General features: G+C 41.1%; 1 protein-coding gene and 1 long non-coding RNA gene across 2 annotated transcripts in view; one reads left to right on the top strand and one right to left on the bottom strand.

Annotated features, from left to right (window-relative positions):
* The window catches only part of XRCC4 (X-ray repair cross complementing 4), a 436,070-nt gene that overhangs the window by 46,629 nt on the left and 362,471 nt on the right, over window positions 1-26,970 (top strand). Inside the window, exons 2-3 of the mRNA XM_019516927.1 lie at window positions 3,554-3,703; window positions 14,417-14,607. Coding sequence (XP_019372472.1) covers window positions 3,565-3,703; window positions 14,417-14,607 — 330 coding nt within the window. The 5' untranslated portion in view covers window positions 3,554-3,564. The remainder of the gene's footprint in view (window positions 1-3,553; window positions 3,704-14,416; window positions 14,608-26,970) is intronic.
* LOC109297269 lies at window positions 7,692-26,109 on the bottom strand. The gene is made up of 3 exons (XR_002097272.1): window positions 26,005-26,109; window positions 11,159-11,161; window positions 7,692-7,705 (listed from the first exon to the last, which is right to left on the bottom strand). It is a non-coding gene; the product is annotated as an uncharacterized LOC109297269 (long non-coding RNA).

The following is a 26,970-nucleotide window of genomic DNA, read 5'->3' as shown; positions in this document are numbered from 1 at the left end:
GACTTGCTGACGCTTGGATTAGGGTTTTTCTCTTTTTATTTAAATAGTTGGATGTTGGGTATGGTACATTTCATCATCCTTTCAGCCAGTTATTGTGTGTGTCTGTTTCATGAAAGATCTCAAGGTGGTACAAAAGGTCTGTAATAACTGTATCAGATTTGGTATGGTACCAAGCTCCTTCTATTTCAGCACCATATTTTCCCCTGTGAAACTGAGGGTACTTTTACATGTGCTGTGGGGGTGAGCGGGTGGGGCACTTTAATTAGAATGGCTCTGAGAGCGTCTTGTGTATTAGCATCCCTGCACTTCAAAATGGTGGTGGGAGCACTTGAACTAAAGCTTGGTGCTGCTGGAGCTTTAATTAAAGCATCCCTGCTGCCATTTTGAAGCATGTGGATGCTGAATAGATGTGATGCAGAGGCTGCTGGAGTGCATTAACACGCTCCAGCAGACTCAATCAAGTCTGCTCCGACACATGCTAATTAGCATGCATCGGTGCCCATTGTGTCTAAGCGCTACTTAGACATACATGGGAGTTATTGACTAGGACCAGTTGTTATCTTAGTCATGTTCATATGTTTTCTGATGTTCTGTAGGCCAGTGGTTCTCAACCTTTTTGGACTTGAGATCTCCCTCCTAACCCTCCTGGCCCTGCTGGTGTTCCTTGCTCCCAACCCACAGCCCCCGGCTCTGTTGGTACCTTGAATTCCCAAACCACAGGCCCTCATCCCTGCTGGTGCCCCTCACTCCCCACCTGCAGCACCCTGGCCCTGCTGGTGCCTCTGATTCCTGACCCACTGCCCCTGTTTCCAGCCCCACAACGTGTCGGGCAGGCAGGATGTTTGGTAGGGGTGGAGCAAGCAATATGCTGCACAAGAACTGTGGCTTAAGAACTTCATCCCCAACACCAGGTTCCACCCCTTGGGATAGCATCTGCCTTGCAGGGCCTGGACTACTCTTCACTGTCTCAGGATGGGTGTTGGACAGTTTAAGATGAGCATGTACTCTTGTGGCCTCTCCAACAATGCTGGCTGCAGCTGTGGTGCTCAAGATCAGACAGTCAAACACATTACCTATGAGTGACCTTATGGCTTTCCTTCAGGTACCCAAGATCTTATTGACATTGACCTTTGTCAAATGGGGATGCTATATGGCCACAGTCCCCAGTGGCCTGAAGTCTTGCTGTGATGAGCTGTGAGGAGGTTGATCATAGAATACTATGATCACCCAGCCTGGAAAACCCATCTTTCACCTGCCATGCCTTGATGTTAATTAAAGTTTACTGGGAGGTGGATACAGGCCAAGCAATAACCCTCCTTGCCCACCCAGGTCAATTCTTCTTTGTGGGGCTCCTCCTTCTCTTATACTCCACCCTCATCATGTCTTATCTTCAATGGAGTCAATAAATCGTCAGTTGCTTTGGGTGTTGCATAACATTCAAATGTATATCCATATAACTAAAATAAAAATGACCACAAAATCAGCCTTTAACTCAGGAATCTCTAATCAATTTAAGCTAATTTATTCTGGGTCTCAACAGAAAACAAACTCAAATCAATTTACCCTACTGCTTGGGCTAGTAGGCTTTAACCAAAAGTTTTTCCCAGAAAAAAAAAATCACAAGTCCAGAATCATACTAATCCGGAATCACTTTAGTCCCCCATATTTCAGTCAGACTGTTCATGGCTGTCTAATTCATGCCATCCCGTGAATCCCCAGTTTCCCACCTTCAAGTCCGGGCTACAGTTCAGGGCCCAGATCCCTGGTTGGGACCAATGCCTCCCTCAGCTGGTTTTACTTTAACAGTCCCATGCTAGGGCAGGCCCAGCTACCTTCTCTCCTTTTTTTTTTTCCTTTTTTCAGGTTTTTTGGGGTTTTTTTGAGCAACACAGTTTAGGAGAAAAAAGGAGACACACAGAAAAAAACCAAAAACCTAAACTAAGAGAAAAGAAATACCCAAACTGGGCTAAAAGGGCAGGGCCCCTGTAAGACTCACAGCCGCTTCTCCCTTGTTAAAGTCTCTTTGCTGCCTCCAGTTGCTGTTGTGTCAGCTCCACTCTGTCAGTCAACTCCCTAGCAGCGTATCCCTTCTTCACAGCTGCTTTTCTCCCACAGCTTGATTCCTCCTGCCTTCTTCTGCGGAAGATTGACAGCTCCAGCCAGTTGTGGTTCCAGTCTCCTGTCTACTGCTGCTCCTCTCTTTTCCACCCTTCTCCTGGGCCTGAAATGTTGACACTAGTGCCCCTTCCACCAATCTGGAAGGAGCACGTGCTCTTAAACCTTTGGATCTAACAGAGATCATTCTTTCTTTCTTTCTTTCTTTCTTTCTTTCTTTCTTTTTTCCCATCAATCCCTTTTTTCCCTCCTACATTTTTCATTCCTTCCTCTTCTATGTCCTCTGCAAGTATGCCGCACATCTTCAGGGGAATACAGACCACAGTTTGAGAAACATAGATTGGATGGGAAAATTTTAATCATGAAGAAATTTGAAAAAAACCCACCAAAATCCACTACTCCATTGAAGCAGGAACTTGCAATAGTTTATGTTCCTATACTGCTTTTGTGGAAGTATTTCCTAGGGCGTAAGGAAACGATGCTGAATGTGGGTTATTGCTGCATTGCATTAGAAGAATAACGAAAATGTTGTGTTTGACAAAACATATTATTGATATGTGATGCTGTTTAGATTTATTCAGTAAACTAGTGTCAAACAAATTTGCTTTGTCCTGCCACCTCCTATATGGTCTGCCAACTGATTTCAAAGAAACGTACATTTTAATTGACTTTACAGTCAGCTTAAAAGTTGTTTCACTATTCGTATTATGTATGCTTTTATTAATGTGAGATGCCTTCCTAAAAGACTGACTTTAACTTTCTCATCATCCCTTCCTTCCCAACTTGATCTTAGCCAGTCTATTTCAGTTTTTGACTACTAATTTTTGACTAGCAGCAGCCATGAAAGTTCTTTGAATGACCCAGGCATTGCTGATGGCCTAAAAGATGAAATACTGAGTGAATGCATTTATATTCAACACTTCCATAGGTGGATTAATGCATGGGCCAACTGGGCCTGGGCCCAGGGGCTCCTGTCTCGGCATGAACAAAACTGGGGGCCAGGCTGGGCATGTGCTATGTGGTGAGCTGTGGCTGCTGGGGGCCATTTGCTGAGTGTCGCTTCAGTCAGACTGAGCTGCAGCAGGGCGTGGGGCATCCCTGGAGCTCGGTCCACGACACCCTCACCTGGCAGGCAGCAGCTTCGCACACTCGGTGCCAATTCCAAGTGCAGACTTACAGGTGAGGGCTGCCATGGCTCTTGTCCTGGGCTTGGGGGGGCAGCACATCCTGCTCTGACTGCTGCTCCCACTGTGCTGGCTGGGGATGGAGCCCATGGCTGTGGGTTGGGCCGGGGGGGAGGAGGTGGTGCCCTGGACCATGAATCTTAATCCGCTGCTGCCCACTTCCACATTTATGTAAATATATTTTCAAATTATTTCATCATATTAAACACAGAATCAATACGCATCTTTTTTTTTTTCTTTCTTTTTCCAAGCAGGTGACTAAAAAATGGAGAAAATAGTGAACAGAATTCATCTGGCTTCCACTCCGGGCACAATATATTTTCTACAGGTTGCTTGGGAAAAAGACTTAAGCACTGGTTTTGTTGCAACGCTTAGTGATGGTCAATCAGCATGGACTGGGACAGGTAATACAGGAACTGAAAGATTACTTGTAATTAAGTATGTTTTGCATTAATTGTGATTGATGTGTTTAACTGTTTTTATCCTGTAGTACACTATAAAAACGTTTCTGGGTTCCTTCTTTATCTGTCCAGGAAGGGAGGATACATCCTGATCATTTGGGACCTGTTTTAAACCTATGACAAGACTCAAATGTCAAAATAAATACTAATTTATGGATAGGCAGTATTGCCTGTTTTCCTAGTATTTTAATTTCTTGTGATGGCATTAAATTAGGGCACTGTACCTTCCCAAACTCTGCTTTTTATATTTGTTCAGATATCTTCTGTGAATTATAAACATCCAGACTTATTTACTATATTAACCCTTTTAGATGATTTATTAGACTACTGGTAATTTAATTTTGTACCCATAGCATGCATATGTATGAAGGAAAATAAGTAGAAGACCAAAATACAATATTACTTTTCCTGAATATAAATTGTAAAAACAAATAGGCTTTTAGATCTCTGGGTGGAAAAGTGACAAATAAGAGGGATTTACATTTCTCTTCTTCACACTCAGCGAGATAAAACAAAAATTCGTGTTTTTCTGCAGAACTGTCAGTTGTGTATCTGATAAGGAACATTTATTTTCTGGAGCAAGAATGCCTCGGAGAAGGGAAGAGTATGTAGCATTCTGTAGTAACTAATGAATCATGAGAAGAGAGACACGTCTAAATTTTTTATAGCCAATATTATATTTGAAGTTGTTATTCATCTATAGCCACATTTTCAAAAATAGTCACTGGTTTTAGTTCCTCAGTTTTCAGCTGTCCACCTTGAAGGCTTTCAGTTTGACTTGCTGAGATGGTGAGAACTGTCCTCATTTAGAAATTGTATTTGTGGCTGCTTGGTGCTCTTGGAAATCTGGTATGTCAGGTGGGCTTCCAGAAGTGAGGACTTAGGACTGGGCCATTGAGTCCAGTCCTTTGTATTTACAGGCAATTGTTTACCCAAGGACTCCTCAAAATAGTCACTTCAAGCCCTCACACACACAACTATGAGGTGCAATACCCAAAACACCAAAAATACTTTATAACATGCCATGAGAAAAGTTGAAGTACCAAAAGGCATATCTACATGTGCATTAATGCCCTGTAGTTACTGCACATTAAATCTAGTATTTGTAATAACAAGTGCTAACTCAATGCACAATAACTGGTGCTACTGCATGGTAGCACCGGTGCACACCTTTTTAGTGACACTAATAATAGTAGACTAAATCTACTGCACGTTACCGCAATAGCACGGCTTTTGTCATGACATGCTAATGTGCACTAGAATTAATCTGCACATTTAGCGTGTTGTGCAGATGCACCCAAAATGCTTGACCACTTCTGAAGAGGTTGGCCATACATATTATTATAAGAATTTAATCCTTTCAGAAATCTCAGTGGCCTGTTAAACTTGATATACTGTGGCAGTGTGTATTGTTATAGGCAAACCTAGGATTTTGAAAAGGGCTGTGTGGGAGCTGTTACTTATGCTGCAAAGGTAGCTGTGAGGCCCACCAGGCTTCCAGCTCCCTTCCCTCCCCCAGCAGCAGACTGTGCTGCAGCAGTAGCAGTCAGGAACATTTTTTGAATCCCCAAAGCAGGTAGGAATTGTCCCCTGCCAACCAAGGGCAAGTATAATAAAGCGGAACCCACCTGCTATTGTTGCTGTCTGTTGCCAAGCTTGGCATCCTGTGTAGCCAGTCCCCACAGCCCTCATCTGGAGCAGGGCAGGAGTAGCCATGGGACTACTCATACCACTGAGTTAGCTAGGGACAGCACTGGCAGCAGACAGGTCTCTTTTCCTGCTTCCATAGGCATAATTAGCAGGATTTGTGCCCTGGACAAACCCTGTCTGAAGGGAATTGTGGGAGCAGAGGTGTGGAGGAGGTGCTGCTGAGTCCTGAAGGGAAGCCAGTACCTAGACATGAAAGGTGACCCTTCCAAACAAAACATGCTCATACCCTCGGCTCTGTGAAGCTTTTAAAGGGGGAGGAGGGGGGGTGTGGCCATCTCTTTCTTTCCCCAAAAACGCTGCAATGCGACAATTTGGTTAACATGGTCACTGCAGAGGGCAGACATCCCATCTCTTTAGATAACCCTGAGTTGTAACCTGAGCTGGATACATTCCTGAGGGAGGGGGGTAATCTGCTCCCTCTGCCTACGTGACTGGCATCACATACCTGGGTGAGGGGCTTGAGCTCCCTATGGTTCTGAGAAATGCCAATCTACCTGGCAACCAGTGATGCATTTCAAATTGGTTGGCTGGCAGCCAACAGTTGCTGGCCTCCATGGGACCAGGTAAATGAGGTCATAGGGTCTACATAGGTTAAGGACTGCCTAGGAGGAGGGGCAGTAGCCATGATGAAAACTCAAGAGAGAGAAGCTGGACCATCTGAAACTTGCTCTTTCTCTTGAAATTCATGATCAATGAACTGCCCATCTCTAAAAGGAACCTCCACCTGCCTCTGGATGATACTCATGAGTAAGCTACCTGAGATCTAACTAGATATATAGTTTGCAGTAACTCAGATGCGTGATCAAAGGCTACCCAGCCATGCCAGTTTTCTCTATGGGATTTCTCTGCTATTGCCTAACCCTGTACCCTATTCCAAACCTACTCCTTGTAACCAGTAAAGGTCTCCTTTGTACCTAGCACGGGAGACTTATTGGGAGTGGGTCAACAGTGGTGGGTAAGGGGAATTCTTACATGCTTCAAAGACTTTAAAAAGTTCTCAGCTGCTGCTCTTTTGGTGCAGCCTGAGCTCAGTTTCTACCTGGTCTCCAAAAGCAACCCAGACATGGATCAGGGGGGTACTGCAGCCACCGCTATATGAGTCATATAGTGAAGGGGGTTTGTGATCATGCCACTTCACACCTCTTGGATCTGTCCCTGTTTATTGAGGGCCTTATTAAAATTTGATTTCCAGTTTTTTTGGTTTCTTTCTGATTTCCATTGATTTCATTAATTATCAGGTTAATACACTTTGGGCATGTCTACACATACTATTAATGTGCTGTAAGCTTACTACACAGTAAACTTTCCCCGAGAGCGCATCTACATGTACCCCTATCAGAAGCAAATATGTGAGTTCTTAAAGGCTACTCCTGCCCTGGTCTGCCCCTTCTACAGTAGCCAATAAGAGCTCCAGGCTCTCCTGGGTCCCAGCCCTCGGCTGGCAGGGGGCATCGTGGTCAGGCCTGGGCTCTGGGGGACAGTGAGAGCTGTCCTGCATCCAGGGAACTTGTTTCTCAGCCCTGTGTCCTGATTGGGAGATTGGGGCATGGGGCTAGGAAAGTGTCCCTTCCCCTACAGCTGTTTTCCAGCCCTGCCCTGATGATTGGGGCAGAGGCCTTGGAAACAGCTGCTGGGGAGGGGACAGTTCCCCTACTTCCTGCTGCCTGGGCTGACCAGAAGCAACTTGCTCCTGGTGAGCTGGCTACATAGAATCATAGAAAACTAAGGTTGGAAGGGACCTCAGGAGGTCATCTAGTCCAACCCCCCTGCTCAGAGGAGGACCATCTCCAACTAGATCATCCTAGCCAAAGCTTTGTCTAGCTAGGTCTTAAAAGCCTCCAAGGATGGAGATTCCACCACCTCTCTGGGTAACCTGTTCCAGTGTTTTACTAAACTCCTAGTTAGAAATGTTTTCCTAATATCTAATCTAAACTTCCCTTGTTGAAACTTGAGACTTGCTCCTTGTTCTGTCATCTGCCACCACTGAGAACAGTGTAGCTCCATCCTCTTTTGAACCCCCCTTCAGGTAGGTGAAGGCTGCTATTAAGTCCCCTCTCAGTCTCCTCTTCTCTAGACTAAATAAGCCCAGTTCCCCCAGTCTTGTCCCCAGTCTTATAAGTCATGTCCTCCAGCCCCCTCACCATTTTTGTTGCCCTCGGCTGGACTCTACCCAATTTATCAACATCCTTTCTGTAGCGGGGTGCCCAAAACTGAACACAGAACTCCAGATGTGGCCTCACCAGTGTTGAATAGAAGGGAATAATCATTTTCTTGACCTGCTGGCAACACTCCTACCAATGTAGCCCAGTATGCCATTAGCCTTCTTTGCAAAAAGGGCACACTGTTGGCTTATATTCATCTTATTGTCCACTGTAAGCCCCAGGTCCTTTTCTGCAGAGCTGCTGTTCAGCCAGTCAGCCCCCAGTGTGTACCAGTGCATGGAACTGTTCCACCTTAAGTGCAAGATTTTGCACTTGTCCTTGTTGAACCTCATGAGATTCCTTTTGGCCCAACCTTCCAATTTGTCTAGGTCACTCTGAATCCTACTCCAGCTTATCTGCTGTTTCCCCCAGCTTGGTGTCATCTGCAGACATGCTGAGGCTCTATGCCATCTTCCAGGTCACTGATGAAGACAATGAACAAAACTGGCCCCAAGACTGACGCCTGGGGCACTCCACCTGATCCCTGCTGCCAACTAGACATTGAACCATTGATTGCTACCCTCTGAGCCCAATGCTCTGGGCAGTTTTTTGCCCACCTTACAGTCCATTCATCCAGTCCATATTTCCTTAGCTTGCCTGCGAGAATGTTGTGGGAGATCATATCAAAAGCCATACTAAAATCAAGGTATAGCACATCCACTGGTCTTCCCGCATCCACAGAGCCAGTCACCTGATCATAGAAGGCATTAGGTTGGTCAGGCATGACTTGCCCTTGGTAAATCCATGCTAATTGTTCCTAATCACCTTCATTTCCAAATGCTTAGACATGGATTCCTTGGGGATCTGCTTCATGATTTTTCCAGGGACTGAGGTAAGGCTCTGACTGGTCTGTAGATCGCTGGATCCTCCTTTTTCCTTTTCTTAAATATGGGCGCTATGTTTGCCCTTTCCCAATCATCCAAGACCACTCCTGATTGCCATGAGTTTTCAAAGATGATGGCCATTGGCTCTGCAGTCTCATCAGCCAACTGCCTCAGCACCCTTGGGTGCATCCCATCCAATCCCATGGACTTGTAATAGCTAGTTTTTCTAAATAGTCTCTACCCTGTTCTTTTGCCACTGCTGGCTGCTCAGCTTCTCCCCAGACTGTGCTGCCTGGTGTAGTAGTCTGAGAGCTGACCTTGCTTATGAAGACCGAGGTGAAGAAGGCATTGAACACTTTAGCCTTTTCTGCATCCTCTGTCACAAGATTGCCTCCCCCATTCAGTAAGAGACCCACACTTTCCCTGATTCTCTTCTTGCTAACATACTAACATAGTTGTAGAAACCCTTCTTGTTACCCTTCATGTCCCTTGCTAGCTGCAACTCCAACTGCACTGTGGCCTTTCTGACTTCATCCCTGCATGCCTAAGCAATGCTTTTATACTTCTCCATATTTATTTGTCCAAGCTTCCATTTCTTATAAGTAGAGGTGAACTGATACCTGGGTCCCATATTGGATCAGCACCGATATAAGGAAAATTGATTGAATCAGCAATCGGCTTTTTTGGCTCATGTGGACTATAACGCCACCGATAAATGCCATGTGCATCTGCACAGCTGCAGCACAACACACAGGTGGCCAGAAGCACAGCTCAGCGGTGTGGAGAGCAGCTGGGTCCGGCTGGTAAGTCCATTGTGAGGGAAGGGTTGTGGGGCAGATTGAGGCCCCTGAGATGAGGGAGGGAGTGGGACTTGGGCAGGTACTGAACAGCCAGGACAGAGAGGGGGACAGAGCTGCGAGTGGCTCATCTGGGGGGATGGGCGGCTCCCACCATTACGCGTACTCCAGGATGGCATGGGGGGGTGTGTGCCCCTGGATCTATGCAGGGTGAGGGCGGGTTGGGGCTGGGTGTGGCTCTGGGCTCTTCCCAACAGGGGGCTGGGCTGGGCTGGGCTGCGCTCAGGATGGGTTGCGCTGGGAAGAGGGGTTGTGGGGGGGGCTATGGCAAATTTTGGGGTGGTTGCAGCCCCCCGTAGCCCCATTCCCAGCATCAGTGCCACCTGCCCTGAGCACCTCCCAGCCCCATTCCACAGCAGCATCCTGTACTTACTCTAAGTACATATCTGGGGGCTCATGCCCCCCTGGGGTGCGTGCAGCAGCAAGAGCCACTCCCTCCTGTGCCCCCCAGATGAGCCGCTCATGGGTCCGTCCCCTTCTCTGCCCTGCCTGTGCAGCATCTACCCCAGCCACACTCCCTCACTCACTGCAGGGGCCTTGATCTGGCCCCCACCACGCCCCTTCCCTCCCCCTTTGCCCCCTTCCCCACAACAGACTTACCAGCCAGACGCTGCTCTCCATGCTGCATATCAGAATCAGATCGGTATTGGTCGATACGGCTCATTTAAAAATGGGCTATTGGTATTGGCCCCAAAATTCTCTTATCAGTGTACCCCTACTTATAAGCTTTGTTTTTGTGTCTTAGTTTACTAAAGAGTTCCCTGCTAAGTCAAGCTGGTCTTCTGCCATACTTGCTAGTTTTCCTGCGCATCAGGATGGTTTATTCCTGCACTTTCAGTAAGACTTCTTTAAAATACAGCTAGCTCTCCTGGACTCCTTTCCCCCTCAGACTGGATTCCCAGGGGATCCTGCTGATGAGTTCCATGAGTGAGTTGAAATCTGCTTTTCTGAAGTCCAGGGTCCTCACTCTGCTGCTCTTCATCCTTCCTTTCCTCAGGATCCTTAACTCAATCATCTTGTGGTCACTGCTATCCAAACTGCCATCCACTACTAGTGGAATTGCCCCAACAATTTTTCTCTGTGAGCAACAAGTCAAGAATAGCATGGCTCCTAGTTGACCACTCCAGTACTTGCACCAGGAGGTTCTCCCCAGTACTGTCCAAAAACTTCCTGGATTGCCTGCACACTGCTGTATTGCCCTCTCAGCAGATGTCAGGGTGATTGAAGTCCCTCATGAGAACCAGGGCCTGTGATCAGGAAACTTCTGCTAGCTGTTTGAAGAAAGCCTCATTTATCACTTCCTCCTGAGTGGTCTATAGCAGACACCCACTACAACATCACCGTTGTTACTCTCACCTCTAACCTTAGCCCAGAGACTTTCAACAGGCCTAGCTACAGTTTCATACTGGAGTTCTGACCAATCATATGGCTCTTTTACTTAAGTCATATAGCTCTTTTACATGAGCAGTACTGCACAGTAGCTAACGCACAGTTAATCTACCTATATTTACAGGTATTAGAAAACCAAGCATTAGCCTAATTTACTGTGCAGGAGCTGCTGCACATGGTTACATGGTGATGCCTTACTGTGCAGTACATTAGTCTACTGCTCAGTAAAGCATCTTGTGTAGACATGCCGTTTGTTAGTTAACCTTTTTTGATAATATTTTTCTCTGTCTCTTCTCATTTCTGTTTTCAGATGCATAAAAGTAGGTTTGCTTAAAAGTGTTTCATATGTATTTTAAATGTATAATTAGAAGTTCTTGCACAGGATAAAAGGGATGCATCTGCCTAATGTTGCCCAACTGCCTGTAATACTGGAGATATGAATTCTCTCTTGCCTACAATGGTGAGTGAGGTGTAATATTCTCAAAGCCTCAATCTTTTTTTCCTCTAATTGTTAACTAGGCACTTGCTTAATTTTTTTGTATTTTTGGCTAAAAGCTTTTGCAGTGTTTTTCTGTTAAGACAGCCTGTGAACTTTAAAAATTATGCTTGGTTTTATATGCTGTTGTTATAAAGAAAATCTAACCACTACAGCTCAGGCAGTAATTAACTTTTTGCTTTTGACAGAACTGACATAATGTCCTTTCCCAATGGACGGTGGAATGAAAGCAGAATGACATCACATATTGCAAGGAAGAAAAAAAAAAGTGTAGCATGAGCACTAGACAGTCATTCCAGGGAAAGTTTGCTTTTACTTCCTCTGTTAGGGATTGATCTAATCTGTAATAATACATATTGCCTTTCCAGTCTTTTCACTGATTTCAGTGGGAGCTGAATTGAATTCTATATGCATAACATTTTCTATTGTGCATGTTCAGTCTTGCAGCTTCATAAAGTCAGACCTGTCCTAGGACCATGTTTTCAATCTTTTTCATTCATAATAAACATTATTTGGATCCCAACTTAAAAATTTTAGAATTGAGGTCTTTTAGAGTTATTTGCTTGAAGTGGTCAGATTTATTTTATTGTGGGAAATTGCTTTTGTTTCTCATACTGTGAAATATTTTACTTGGCAAGCCATGTCAGGAAGTGAGTAAGACTCGATGAAGGATTGTTTTCTTTATTGTTCTTGTGTATGTAGTAGAATGATGAAAAGCCATGCAAGTCAAATTGTTTAAGAAATGTTAAACCATAGAAAAGCCTAACAAAGGTACTAAAATTACACAATATGAACCAAACACAAGCTTACAAACTTTTATTATAGTCCATGCATAATTTTAATTTTTGTTAGGGTTATGTTCATTTTTTCACTAATGCTTTATTTTGTTTGCATCTCCCAATTATTTTGTGGGTTTTTTTTCCTTTTTTATTAACAAAAAAATCTGAAACATTGAAATTAATGTTTCTTTACTCTAAATGTGAGTTTTCTATTGTTCCATACTCAGTCAAAACTAAGCTGTTTGTGTACAAAGCCTGCATTCTGGGTGAGACATGGTCAACATATTCATAGCAAGAAAAGAAGCTGAATAGCTTTCATCTATGCTGTTTATGGCACATCCTTGATATCAGGTGGCAAGACAGAATAGCCAACGCAGAGGACATCCCCAAAGCCAACCTGTCAACGATCACTTCATTACTCAAACAGTGGTGCTTACGCTGGCTTGGTCATCTTTGCAGGATGGAAGGTGGCCATATCCCAAAGGACATCCTATATGGTCAAATTGCAGATGGCAAGAGAAGTGTAGGGTGCCCGCAATTGCACTTCAAAGATGTCTGCAAACAGGATATGAAGGCTTTTAAAATTGACCCAAACCTTTGGGAAGCCTTAGTAGGAGACCATATTTTACCATCTTTCATTTATGTTTGGTCATCATTTTCTCAAGACAAAGACTATTTTTATTGTATGTCCCTGATCTTGTAAAGACTTTACACATTTGTGTAATGGGAGTAATTCCACTGACAGGTAATTTTCCTTGGTGCAAGGAGCTTCAGTTGGTTGTGAATTAGCTTCAGGTTGTTGGTACGATTACTAAAGAAAATAAAGGACATGTTCCAGTTTAGTTCTCTTTCTCCACTACTTTTACCATCCCATTTTATGTCATTTTGATTCTGACTTTAATGCTAATGCATTCTGATTCATGTCTCCCCAAACTGGACCATTAATTTGGACATTATTGGCTGGATCTGTCTGAATAGGCTGTGCAAGCATAGGTGAGGCTACAGAGAGAGAATCTTTCTTAAGATGGTGACCAAATTCTATTGGAGATTATCATTTGCTAGTATTTTACCTGTGTTTAGCTGGTATTCCTGATCAGAGTCTTCTACCCATGCTTGATGTTATAAATGCCTTGGGTTTCCTCCATTCAGAGCAGACCAAAGGCTGAAAATTCCTGAAACTTTCAACTACATTTTATTCAGGTTTTACTGGGCACTACAAAACCTGGGCACTTCCACTTTCCTTTTGTCTCTTACTATTTGTCACAATTTTCAATATTACTTATTTTCTAAAGATGCTACCAGTATTTTGCACCCAGTGAGAAAATGGTCACATTTTTGTACATGAACTGTACATACTTGCATAAACATTTGATTTGCAGGCCTGAGGAGAGGCCCTTATCTAGCTTTTGGTGTGAACGTACCTGATTTGTATATATGCATATATGTAAATTAATGGCTGCTTTCTGACTGAAAATCTGCACTATCACTTGACTTAAAATTAAAAAAAAAGATCTGTAGTATCATCTCATTTATCATAGCTGATAAAAAAAGATGTGCAAAACTGCATCAAAAAAAGTTTATTCAGGTCAGGGGGACAGGAGGAGATATATATCTTTAGCAAATAATTGTCCACTCACTCATTGCCCCATTTTTGGGCAATTGATCTGATGAGTAGTTCTTCTGTTGCAATACTAGATTACCTGAAATGTCAAGAAAATGAAGAGGAGAAGAATGTGGTCATTTAAACCCGGTCACTTTCTGTATGGGAAGCTCTTCTGTTTTCACTGGTCTGATTAGGAGTGGTATAGAAGCTTATATGTGTATGTGAAACATGTATCAAGATATTACATACGTATAAAGATGAAATAGAGTTAATTAAAAGTGTTAAGGTTGAGGCTTTTTTCAGTTTTGTTTGCAATTGTGAGTTGAGAGCTATTTTCAGTCTGGTTCAAGCTACAACTCTTGTCTCCACAGCTCATTCTTACAGATGCTGGGAGCCTGCATTAGTGATGTGATTTTTCCTGTTTAGTACTTGACAATCTAAGATTTGGGGGTTTTTTGTTTTTTAAGCAGAAGATCAGTGATGTAACTGGAAAGTGAAATTACTGTGAACAAATTAAAAAAATATAAATGACGTTATTGATGAATTGTAGATCATGACCTAGATCATATTATATAGGCACTTTTTAAATCAGTTCTGTTTGGATTCATTACATTCAGTGGTTAGTAAACTTTTAAAATTTTTGTTTAAACTCTTACTCTTGCTGCATTGTTATTAGTATCCATGGATATTATGAGTTTGCATAAAGGGAAGAATAATTTCCCTAACTATTTATTTGTTTATTTGTTTGTTTACTTTTTCCTATGTACATATGATTTCTCTAATTTTTCTTTGCACAGTTTCTGAAGCTGAAATTTCTAGGGAAGCTGCTGACATGGAAATGGAAAGAGAAAAATATGTTGAAGAACTGAGGAAAGCATTGGTATTAGAAGCAAGACCAGCTAACATATATAACTTTGATATTTCTAAAGATGAAGAAAATGCAGACTACTTTCATTTCTCTTATGAAAAAAATCTGAAAGATGTTTCTGTAAGTATTTATATAAGACAGTCCATTGTGGAAAAAAAAGATTAATGTTAGTGCTATAAATGTTAAACGTGAAAGGGGACCTGTGCATATTCCCTAAGATTTATAAAAGTTTTTCCAAAAACTTAAAACAACAGAAATATTTCTGTTAATTTTTAAAAATCCCCAGAGCAGAAGTGAGGGCAAGGGCCTGTTTTAGTGGCGCTTTTCAGCTTTAAAGTCATATTGACTGGCAATGGAGTCTTGAGCTCCTAACAGTTGTAGGCATCAAAGGCCTATGTTGTCAGTTTTATTTCAATTTCCTTTGTAGGTTTTCCTCTAATAAGGTACTGTAGAAATGTAATACTCTGCTATATAAAACATAACAGATACTAGTGTTGCAAGTTTTAATATATTTGAGAAAAACAATTACTCCTATTTTACTTATTGTTTTAAAATATTGTATCTGAAAATGAATCCCCCATCCCCAAACAAAAATCTTCCATGTTTGAAAGAGATCTAAATCTTGCCTAAGAGTCAGATTTGTCAAGGGTCCCTCCAGCTTCATGTTGAGGCACAGTTTGGGGCAGTGTGACCATTGCTTGTGCTGCACTTTTTTCTATGGGTATACCAAAGATTTCTCATTTCATGACTTTTTATGAGCCACTCAGGGCTCAACTTTATTCCCACAGCAGTCAAGGGCAAGGGACCAGTTGAGTCCAGTGGTATGGGGTCACAACCTACATTCATTTAAAAAGTCCTCCACAGAACAGTGATTCTAACCATCCTTTGTTTTAGCTTTTCTACACAGACACTTCTTATATAAGTGAATGCCAGACAGATTAAATACATATTGTACTTAAGAAAAATATTTTCATGTATGCGAGACTGACATTTCATGATTTTCATGTATGTCTTGCCATTTATTAAGATTTATACATGAAACAGCCTGGCCAAAATAAGGACACTAGTGATTTTATTTCACTTTTGGTATTGGGCATCAGCAGATTTCTGGATAAGATGGCACCTTTCAGATGTTCAGATGAAATATCCTTTTCTGTATAATAGCCCACAGTAGAAAACGGATAAACATTAACAAAATTTGTGCTGGTTTTCAGGTACATGGTAATGTTGGGAATTTGTTTTAGGGCCTGAATCTTTTATAAATCTTTTCAGGGTCTGAATTATTGTAAAGCAGATATTCAGCTTTCTTTAACCCCTTACAAAGTTTCTGTATTAATATTATATATAAATGGAAAATCTTGCATCCTTTCCATTTTTGTAGAGAACAGTCCTTTGGCTTATAATAAAAGCATGCAAACTTTCTTCAGCTAATTGTACTGATTGCAGTCAAAGGAAAGCACCTTGGTGTTCTTATTCTTACTTTAAAATATAAGGTTCAGCAGAAGTGATCAATTCCATCTTTTACAAGCTGCATGGTGTATTTTTTACTTATTTTATTTTCTGCCCTGTTTAATCTGTCATCTCCTTCCATCTTGACCTATTTAATCTATCATCACTATTTGAAAAAACCCATTAAATATTAGGAACAATTATATAATTACTAGTCTCAGTTCAGTAGTTTTATTATTTGATATGTATTACAAAGGTTACAGTAAAATTTCTAAATATAAATACTTAGTTTCTGTAGTGTTTTGCTGTTAGTTGTTTTGTCTTGCTAGAGAAATGTGGTCACAGTTGCGTTAGTATACAAAATCAGCAAAGAGATGTGGTGTATCTGTATCTTATTAGTTTAAACTAAGTGTAGGGATTTACAAAAATGCTCATGGCTGATCTAACTCCTGTGAATTTCTATGGAATCTGTATTAGGCCTGCACTTAGTGTTTATGTAAATCCTATCCCTAAGCATAAGTCCGAGTCAGTTTTCTCAGAACATTTTCCTTAATTGAAAATGGAGAAAAGTAGCCTTTAAATTAAATTATCACAAACCAGAGGTGTTTGGCTTTTTATATCTTTGGTTTTGGATGATATTATTGTGTGCTTTGGGAAGTTTCAGTTGTCATCACACAGTGTGTTTTCCCCTCCATTTTCCTTATATACCTTGGTGCTCTGCATGATACAATAAGGAATACTTTTTTAAGGTGTTTAAAAGTGTTTGACTTGTGCAATAATTACTGCATAATAACAGTAATCAGTTTAATCATTTTGTGTCTATGTATTAATTATTAGATGAGAGTTACTGGGCAGAATACAGATTTAAAAAAACCCACTAAAATAAGTACTAGTATGCATATATTTGTTTAGTTTGTACAATTGAAAATGTTGTTCAGATTGCACGTATTTAGATGTCCAGCAACTTGTCCGCACTAGGAAAATGTCTTTTCATTTTTAGCAATACTGAAGATTAATCTTTTCTACCAGAAGTATAAGTGCTGCTACAGACAGGGCTCATATGCTTTTAGTACTTCATCATCACAGGGCAGATACTAATTTTTCTAAATATCAACATAGCCAAAATGAAGACCATTTTGGGTGGAAAATGAGATTTACAGTGCATCTCAAACAGTAGTTAGGACAGTTATAATTTTCTTCTTTTGTATTTTTAGTCAGTGTTTTGCTTATGATCATAGGAAGATAGCTATCCGTGTTCTACAGCTACATTTTTTCTGTGAGCAGTTCAACAAGAGATGCCAACATGTGTAGTTCTCATCAGAACAGGTGCTTTTCCAAGAACATTTTAAATAAATGATCCTTCTCCTTTGCATGATTGTCCCTTTGAACATTTTACTGCTTTATGAGCCCAAATTCAGAGACATTTTGTCCAGTCTGTATGCAACTGTGTGATTCCCTGAGCTTCTAACCAAAGGTGTAAAATAGCAGCGTGTGCCAGCTGAACTTTTGTTCTTCTCAACCACTTTTTGGCTTGATACAGGACTTCTTGATGCCTGCTTTTAGACTGAAAGAAAACTTTGCTTTAACTGATTGCATCTGATGAAGTAAGCTGTAGCCTACAAAAGCTCATCCTATGTTCTTCTTTGCTACATTTAGATTTACTAAATAAGACATTAAATAGCTCTACTCTACTGTCAGCTGGCAAGCTTAGTTTAAACTTTTTTCATTTGATGACATTTTTATTCAAGGGCACTTGGATCCAGGTAATGTGACAAGATTAGAGCAATGAATCATGAACACTCTAGGTGCCTCTATACTTGCAATAATCCTTTCTCCTATGGGAAATGCTTTGTCCTGGAGTCCTTCAGGGATAGGGAGGGAAGGCTGGGGAAGCCCATACAAATCTATCTAATGGGTAGTCCTCAGAACAAGTTCCAAGGGCACTAGGGAGCTAGGGGGACTGCACTCTTATACTCTTATTTTATAGGCCTTTCAGTCTTATCTGAAATCAGATAGAGAAAATGCCTTCCAAGGTAAATGAGGTAAATGCAAAGGTGTCCAGCTCTTTGTAATTAGGTTGAATCAGAACTCTGGTTCCAGCTGGTTTCATTCAGGAGATCAGGACAATTCATCCCTTGAACAAGCACCACCTGCAGCAAGCCCAGAGCCCTAGCTGGGCTGAGTGAGCCAGTCAGTGCAGCCAGTTCTCTAAAGCTGCAGGCAACAGACCCCTTAAAAGCCAGGCTCATCCTGAAGTCTCCTTATCTGGGTAAAGGTGAAAGTTCTTGCTCCTGACCATCCGTGCTCCCTTGCTGATTCTCTGGTTTTGATTCCAGGCTCTGACTCCAGCTTCTGATTTTGGTAAGGCCCTTGGCATCTCTGGTTCTTTGTTCTTGACTTTGGTTCAAGCTCCAGCTCTGGCTTTTGACTTCTGATCCTGGTCAACTCTCAGCTTACCTTGTCTCCAGCTACAGCTTCTGACCCCAGTCTGTCTTGACCTCAGCTATGGCTCCCAGTTCGAGTTCTAACATCTGACCTCTCTGTACCCCAGCTCTTGGGAAGCTGACCAGGACTGGGCTTCTGGTGCTTAGCCCAGACTGCCCATGCCTGGGTCCATAATACTCCCCTAAGGTGAAATCTCCTCCCCACGCTCTACTGAGAATTTGTGGCTCTCATGGATGGCTTATGAAATGCATGTATAATAGACTTCTACTTATGTTCCCTCAGTGAAATATTAGACTGAGGAGTATAGGTTAGTGGCCCCACAGGAAACTCATTCCTCACCCTAGCGCTGTGCTCCATCAGTCTCTGACTCTGTGGCACTGGGGAGACCCTTCACGTGACAGGGCTATACCAGCAGTCACTTTAATTGGTATTTATTTCCACTCCAACTAAGATATTGGGGCAGATTTAGAGTGAGATTTCAACTTCACTTTGCTTGTAGACCTTAGAACAACCAATAGCACAATAAACCTAATTAATACTTACTTAAATTGAAAGAATCTCAATTGCAACACTGATCCATGAAAAGTTTCAGTCCCTTCTGCATCTGGGGAGGTCTGAGCTCAGGATTTCTGTATGATGTTTTCCCAATTCCATGGATTTTGGTGGGGAGGAGGGGGAACAAAGGGGTTTGATTATATTTTTACATTCTTATTCCATTAATTCCCCAAATGTTCACAAGATCAGACAGGATTCAGCTGAATTGATTTTTGGAGGTCCCAGGACTTTCAATATCTCTGGTTCCTGGATATTTGTGTTTCTTGTATACCCAATCCCAGAGCTGTGCTCCTTGATCTGTTGTCTGTCATAACCCCGTTCGGTCCATGGCATCACGATCATCATAAAAGCCTCAGGTTGACTAATGTGGCAGAGTGGATGACAGAGTCTCTTTCTAGTGTAAAAGAAAATCCCTTTTACTATCTGAGATATAAATAGATGGCATCTGACTTCAAGCTCCAGGAGGTAATCTAAAAGGGCCTTTCCCTGCACTCAGTCAAAGCATGCCTAGCAACAATTAGGTTGCCCATCCATGGAAAGGCAGATGTTTTTTCCCCTACCTTAGTTTGTTGATATTCATGCAAGGGTCTAACCAAAGCACTTCCACCCTTAAAAGACCCAGTCTCACTATGGGACCGCAAGCTTGTGCTTTCAGACCTCCTGGGCTCACAGTTTAACCACCAGCGATGTGCTGCCTATTGCATTTGTCAATGAAGATGGCCCTCTTAACTGATCATCTCAGCAAGAACTATGGGGAGTGCCAGCTCTTCCTTGCTGACTTATTACCCCAGTCAGGGTAAACTTACCAAAACCAACACAATTAACTTTCTATATTAATTGCAGCAACTTGTGCACCCAAGACAGAGGCATTACTCCATACCCTGGATGTGAGACCTGCTCTGACTTTTAACTTGTACAAAAAGTAACTATTCAAGTTATCTCTTTGTATTCTAAGTAGCTAAGTATTTAAGTTATCTATTTGGCTCATCATGGTCATACTGAGAAAGATGAAGGACAGCATGGGGAATGTCTGCATCACCTCTTCACCATTTTGTCCATGCCTGAGCTCGCAGATATGCTGTGTAGATGGCTTAGCATGGTCCTGAGCATGTTTCTCAGCAGCATGCTTTGGTTCTCCCTTTAGATTATTTAAATATTTTTGTCACAAATGGAATGAAATTTTCATATTAATAATAGATGACATGCTGTTTATGAACTATTGTTACTTTGCTTTATTGATTAAGATTTTGTCTACATGAGATAATTGAACTGAGGAACAATAGCAGGACAATTACAGCTATAAAAATAAAAGCCAGTCCATCTCCATTGTCACCACAATCAGTATACCAACAGAATCAGTGGGCTCTACATTTGACTATCAGAAGACGTGATATACTTCATCCAGTGCACCAAATGTTTTCATGGAAATGATTGCTATGCTCTAGAATGAATGCTTACAAGAAAAGAAAAAGATAAAGGGCAGGAAACACCTTATCATAAGTAGGAATATACTTCTCAGAGAACAACTACTCTATCTCTGATTTCACAGTCCTTGTTCTCGAGGGAAACCCACACAATATCACAAGATGGGTATGGGAGCATAAATTCACAACTTTATGGGACATTATCATCTATGGACATAACATGGACAATTATTTTTATGGCTTATTATTGCTTATCTGTTCCTACCACTAACCTCTTCTATTTTTCAATTAATTAAAAAAAAACCATAAATAGGTTTATCTATTTTAGCTGCTCTTTGCTTGACCCGTGATTACTTCTGATAACTTCTCTTTGTTCCACAGGTTTACCACCTGCTCTATTTTTAAAGTGATCTTTTTCATCTACATGGAAGGGCTAAACAAAAATAATTTTTCTAACTTGTACTTAGCTTAGGCTGTATCTTCTACTTTTCCAAACCAGAGAAAGTACATTTTTGTGCTGGAAAGCTTGTCTAACACCTCTCCCAAATGTAAAATGGGTCTAATAAATGACATTACCAAACAAATTTTGTTTCTTGCAAATTTCCTGAGCCATCATAGGTACTACAACACTGCTTTAACTATAAAAATAATCTTTTAAAGCAAATTATAGCCACATGAGTATGGTGCAGTGACAAAGCAAGTTAAGGTATCTTCTTTTATCTATAGAGCTCTGCTTCAAGCATTGTTTCAGATTCCTGAGAAAAGCTCCTTTCAGTTGATCCTGCTGAGGGCTAAGGGTGGGAATCATAATGACAGATGCAATCCTAGCCATATCACTCCTCTTTCTGCCATTGTTTACAGAAACTGGCATGCCTTAACCATGTCAGTTCAAAAGCCAGGCTACAGAACCTTCCATATAAGATTGTAGGACTGGAAGAGACCTCATGAGATTATCCATTCCCATCCCCTACCCACATGCAGACAAACCCCAAGACCCTTGTATTGCAAATGTTTGCATAGGAGTTAGATTAGGTACTTGAGTACTGTCACATGCAGGAATGGGGCTTTAGTAAATGGCTTAATTGAAGAGAAATAATAAATGCAGTTCACCTTGGAGTCTCTGACCAAGCAAATGGGTTCATTTACTGCATGTTCACTTTTAAGACTTAAAATAGTAAAAGTGTATTTTCTAAAATAATCAAATGTTAGCTTCATTACTGATGTCAGTTTAGTTTCTAGCTGTAGGGTGTAGTCTTTTTTGATTGGTAATTATTAGTATTCTTAGATAAAAAAGGACTTAGAAAACCTTTAAATGCAAAATGCCATAATTTTTTTTCCAAGAGTTTGTATGCAGTCCTCTGAGACCTTGCATATTTGTTGCTTAATTCTCAGGCTACCTATGATGGTGAACTTTTGTTTAGAGTGCTGATTAACAATACTTATTTAATAAGAATTTAGTTATGAAAATATATGGAACCTATATTCATAGGCAAAATTCAGATTCTTCTAACTGTACTAAGAAAGTACTTTGAATCTTTTAATGGCAAAATACTTTCCTAAGTCTCTGAAAAGAACTTGCCATGAAAACCTTGATAAAATTGGTTCTCTAATATGTACCTATAGCTGCACAAAATAGTCCAAAGGAGCATTAGTAGGAATAATGGGATGAAATTAGCGAAGACAAATATAGACATAGTTTAGGAAGCTTTTTCTAATGCTGAAATTTATTTTACCATGGACATGTTTGCCAAGGGAAATGGTGATAACCCTAGTGCCTGAGTCAGGATTGGACACACTGATGGAAAATTCACTGTAAGGAACAATCCTGCTTTGACAGTATGATATATTACCTGAACTAATAGGTGTTTTGTTTCCCAAAATCTGAGATTCTCTGGTTACCTGCATATCTTTGACTTAAATCCTCCAGGCAATTGTGCAATGACCTTCTTAAACTTTACTGAGTAAGGAAGTAATATTCAGACCATAAAACCCCACATTGAAGTCTGGAGAGCAGTAGAAAAGAGAATATAGGTTTTGCAAGTTGCTGCGTGAAAACAGAGTAGTTATACCCCTTGAGGTGCCCTTGGTTGTTTGTTCAGGGCTTGTTTTGCATTTAGTATCTAGCAGGAATGTTTGGGAGTGGTAAATCTGACAAATGATTCTCCACACCAACTAAAAACTCAGCACTGTAAACATCTTTTGTCTGGAGGGAAGTTATAAAAGTGACTCTTTTACATGGTTTTTATTTCCCTTTCCTAGTTTATAGTGAAAAATCATCCTGTCCTTGATTAGAGAGAAATTAAATATTTTTTAAAATAACTGTCTAAAGTTAATTAGAAATACCAGTCTTTTTCAAAGCTCTCTTTTATCTTCTTATACCAGATCAGGAAACATTTGACTACGGCAGCTAGGTCCAATCCTGTCTTGAATGTTGTGAGAAGACAAATCAATTCATGGGGGGATGAACAGATAGACATTCTCCTCCCAGATGTGCAGGGATAGTAAATCTGCTATGGCAGCTCTTTGGGGTACAGCTGAATGGTGCACACAACGTGCAATGTAGAACTGAGACATGACTGTACCTAGGGTGGCCATTGGCCCTGTTTTATACCAGACCATCCTGTTTTTAAGCCGTGTCTCCTGTCCATTTCTAAATGATGAATGGACTGTAAAAAATCCCATTTTTTCAGTTTTTTGGTGGAAATGCATGTCAGTCATTTGTCCTGCCAATTCTATTGGCTGTGCCTAGAGGTAGGGCAGTGTACGGCTAGGAGGAGCAGGGTTCTGAGCTAGCCAGGGAGGGGGGAAGGGAGGCGGTCTTTTTGTGGTGGACCTGCTCTTTGCTGCTGATTGTCCCCCACACCAAGAGGATGTCCTATATTCTGGGGATGTGTCACTGACCACCCTAAAAGGGTAATAGGCTTACATGAAGTGACTCGTGTCACTTCCTGACATTTTTAATCTGCCATTTGTCACAAATAATCCATTGCTGAGTCAAAAAATAAGTTTAACAGAATCGTGGTGCAGTTTCATAATAGGGTGCTGACACGAAGTTGTTTTCAAAGCATGTAATATCATGTACTTAAACGGAAGGAAAAAGTAACAGATTGCCATGCAGCATTATTACAGATTTCTTCTATTGTGTTAGTTTTTTGAAGCAATGATCAAAGAAGATGCACTGCTGTCATATTGGAAATCTGCATTTTACTTGTGTCTCTGTTGGAAAACTGTGCCAGTTAGTTTTAATTGTGTATAATGATTTATTTTCCTTAGGACAGGTGGCTTTGCCACAGCGTATTCAACATGCTGCCCTTAGGAGCTGTATTTAGGGTGGTAAGGGCAAAGTGGACTGTTAAGAGTCACATTAAAATAACAATAGGTTTGGTATACAGTGGGACTTGTATGTCAAGCCAGCTGCAATGCAAAATGGGCCACACACACAGAGCTCAGTGAGGGGCCATTGAGGCTTGGCCAGCTAAACTGCTGCCACCTAAACAAACACCATCACAAAGTCAGTGATTTAGTGCTTGATCTAAGTAGGTGACCACTTGGAAGTAAATCTTTCCAAGTACTTTAGCTAGTAACTCCACATATAATAAATAATGCTAGATTTTCATTTGGAACTGGCAATTAAATTGATTAAATAGCCTTTGATACAGTATTGCAGGGTTAGTAAACTTTTTATGGTAATGTGGCAGGTATTTTTTTTTGTTGCTTAAGAAACTTAGTAAATAGGCGAGACGTTAGCTTAACATGTTCCACCCCTAGGTACAAAACTGTATTACTAATTAGGCTGATGAAAGAAATGCTATTATTTATTTCTCTAGTTTTTTTGTGGCAACGTTTCTGAAGTAAATTCTAAAATACAGCTCAAGGAATCTGAGCTCACTGTATGTAGCTCCTCTGTGATGAAAGTACCATGAAATATGTTACATCATTACAATTATAACCTATTGTTATGTATTGAGTGAATAAAGTAGGATCTTAGTGGTTCCAGAATCTGCCCAAATGATGATACCATGGTCCAGGGTTCGAGTAGTTGCTATCTCTAAAACACTGTTTGGATAACAAGGTCATTCAGAGTTCAGATTAGTTAAATTGCCTGGGAAACAACTGGTCAATTAAAAAAAAAAAAAAAAAGGGAAAGGGAAAAAAAAATCTTGCACAAAGACAAAATGATTAATTTGTAGGTCAATGTAAAGGCAAAGAATTATATTACTCTCAACTACATACTTTAGCATATGAAAGAATCCATTTGAATGATTTTTTCAGATGGCTGGTTTAGGAATATTTTACTACTGTACTGTTCCAAAGAAAAACATAAGTGTTACCCACAGGCTATAAGTCTTTTTGTAGTACAAAATAGCCCCACATTTCCCAACAGTTAGTTTTACGAAGTTTAATGTGTACCTGTGTTACATGAATGTGGAGGTAGATCATCACTATAGATCCAATAATAAAAACTTTAACTTAATTGGGTTTCCCTTTTTTTTTTTAATTGAAGATTCATTTTTGTGGTCCTGAAAGATTCACACAACTTTTAGAATTTTTCCTTGTTTAATTGTTGTCAAGCAGTAATATATTTTTCTTGCTTTTGTGAAGGAAATTTAAAAAATACCAGCTAAGTAAAGGTATGAATAAGTGGGACTGTTGAGAAAAAAAACAGTTACTCATGAAAGGCTGTCATGAATGTCTGTTATTCCAACATCTCCCTATATTAGTCCAATCCTTGCCACGGTGGATGCATTCAATCAAAAGTCTAGTGATTACATCTGATATGATGAAAATAAAAGGGTATTTTTAATCACTGCAATTTTTGAATATTTTCCATAGGTATCAATCTAGTCAAAACATGCAGTAAAATGTATATAACTCTCAAATCAGCGTTTTCCTCTGTCATTTGTCCTCTTCTCACTGGTAATATTGTATTCCCTGTGAGATTCCCCTCCCCCTTTCAGATTTTCCCATTTTGGAGTACATGCTGTTCATTTCATATCTCTGTAGAGACATCAAGGTTTACTTTTACTTGTACAGCTGATTTAGAACACTTTCATTTTAAGAGGCAAAACTTTAAATCATTACCTATTGACAAGCCTTGGTTTCCCTAGAAAAACATAGATAATGTTAGATTTTCTGGAAAAGAGATTACTCTGTGAATTGTTTTTTGTCTTTTTTTATTTCTCCAAAATAATATATCCCCATGTCCCTCACAAGGAAGACCAACAATCTAAGCCTGTGAAACTGCAAGTATCTTATCTACATTTTTTTACAGTAGGGAGTTTGTGGCTTTAGGGGAAGAATTTGACTTTCTACCCCAACATATATAGGATACCCCTTAAGCTAAGGAACGTGTTTCTTGTTTTTCTTTCACTCAAGTAAAGCCTGTATCAGTGCTAAATTTTCGGTATATGGGTTTTAATTTTCTAAAAGCTTTGAGGTATATATTTTTAGGTTAATAGTATATGCTGGATACAGTGAAATCCCTGTTATCCAGCATATACTATTACTATTTTACTAACAGTCATACTCTACTAACCAGAATTTCCGGCTGGCAGGCTGGAGGCAGTGGGGGGAAGCTTGCACGTGGCGGCCACCGTTACCCACCACCCTGCGCTGCTGCCACTTCGCATGCGGCGGCAGTCACCCTCCCTCCCCCCAGCTCCGTGTCCGGCCAGAAGTCCTGTGCCTCAGGTAACCGGCATTTTTAGATTACCGGTACCCCACATTCCCCACTTGTGCTGGGTAACAGGGTTTTTACCGTAGTATGTTTTTATCCTTGAAGCTTCTCTGAAATGTTTTGTGGTTTTAAATTGACAAGAAAAAAACATGCCAAACCCTTGGGCATTCACATTTTAAACATGCTTATAAAATACCAGAGTTGTTAAACTATAAAATCCTGGTACTAGCAGTGTTTCTGGTAATGTAGCTAAGCGTGATCAGCACTACATCACTGCTTGTGGTTGACCCCTTGTAACCTGTCTTGTGGTAAAACTCAGGTGCCTTTCCTTTCTGTGGCAGACACGAATCTTTGGGTAAATGTGGTATCTTTTATTAGACCAACACAAGAGTTGAGAAGATTGTTCTTCATAAGCTTTCCGACATGAACACCCTTCTGCAGGCATAGGGAGAGTTTGCTGGTGTTTGTGTACTCTCTTGGGTGGAATGGAAGCTTAAGCCACTATACAAAATAATGTGGGGCCCTTGCAGGACGCGTTGGGAAATTTGGTCGTCACACCAGACAACAAAGCTAACATGTTTAATGATTTCTTTGCCTCCGTCTTCCTAAGTAGGGACCAGAACAGCCACCTCCCTGCTGTGCCTGCCTCGGGCCCTGGGGGAGGCACACCTGGGCCAAGGGTTAGCGAGGATTTAGTTAGGGAGCTTCTGGAGGGGCTGGACGTTTTCAAGTCAGCTGGTCTGCACGATCTCCACCCTAGAGTTCCAAAGGAACTGGCTGAGCTCATGGCAAGTCGCCTGGCAAGGCTTTATGAGCACTCGTGGTGCTCTAGAGAGGTACCGGAGGACTGGAAGAGGGCCAACGTGTTTCCCATCTTCAAAAAAGGGAGGAAGGAGGACCCGGGAAACTATAGGCCAGTTAGTCTTACCTCGA

Source organism: Gavialis gangeticus, unplaced genomic scaffold (assembly GCF_001723915.1).
Source record: "Gavialis gangeticus isolate Ggan-Ray unplaced genomic scaffold, GavGan_comp1, whole genome shotgun sequence".
NCBI lineage: Eukaryota > Metazoa > Chordata > Crocodylia > Gavialidae > Gavialis > Gavialis gangeticus.
This window is presented reverse-complemented; position numbering and strand designations above follow the sequence as displayed.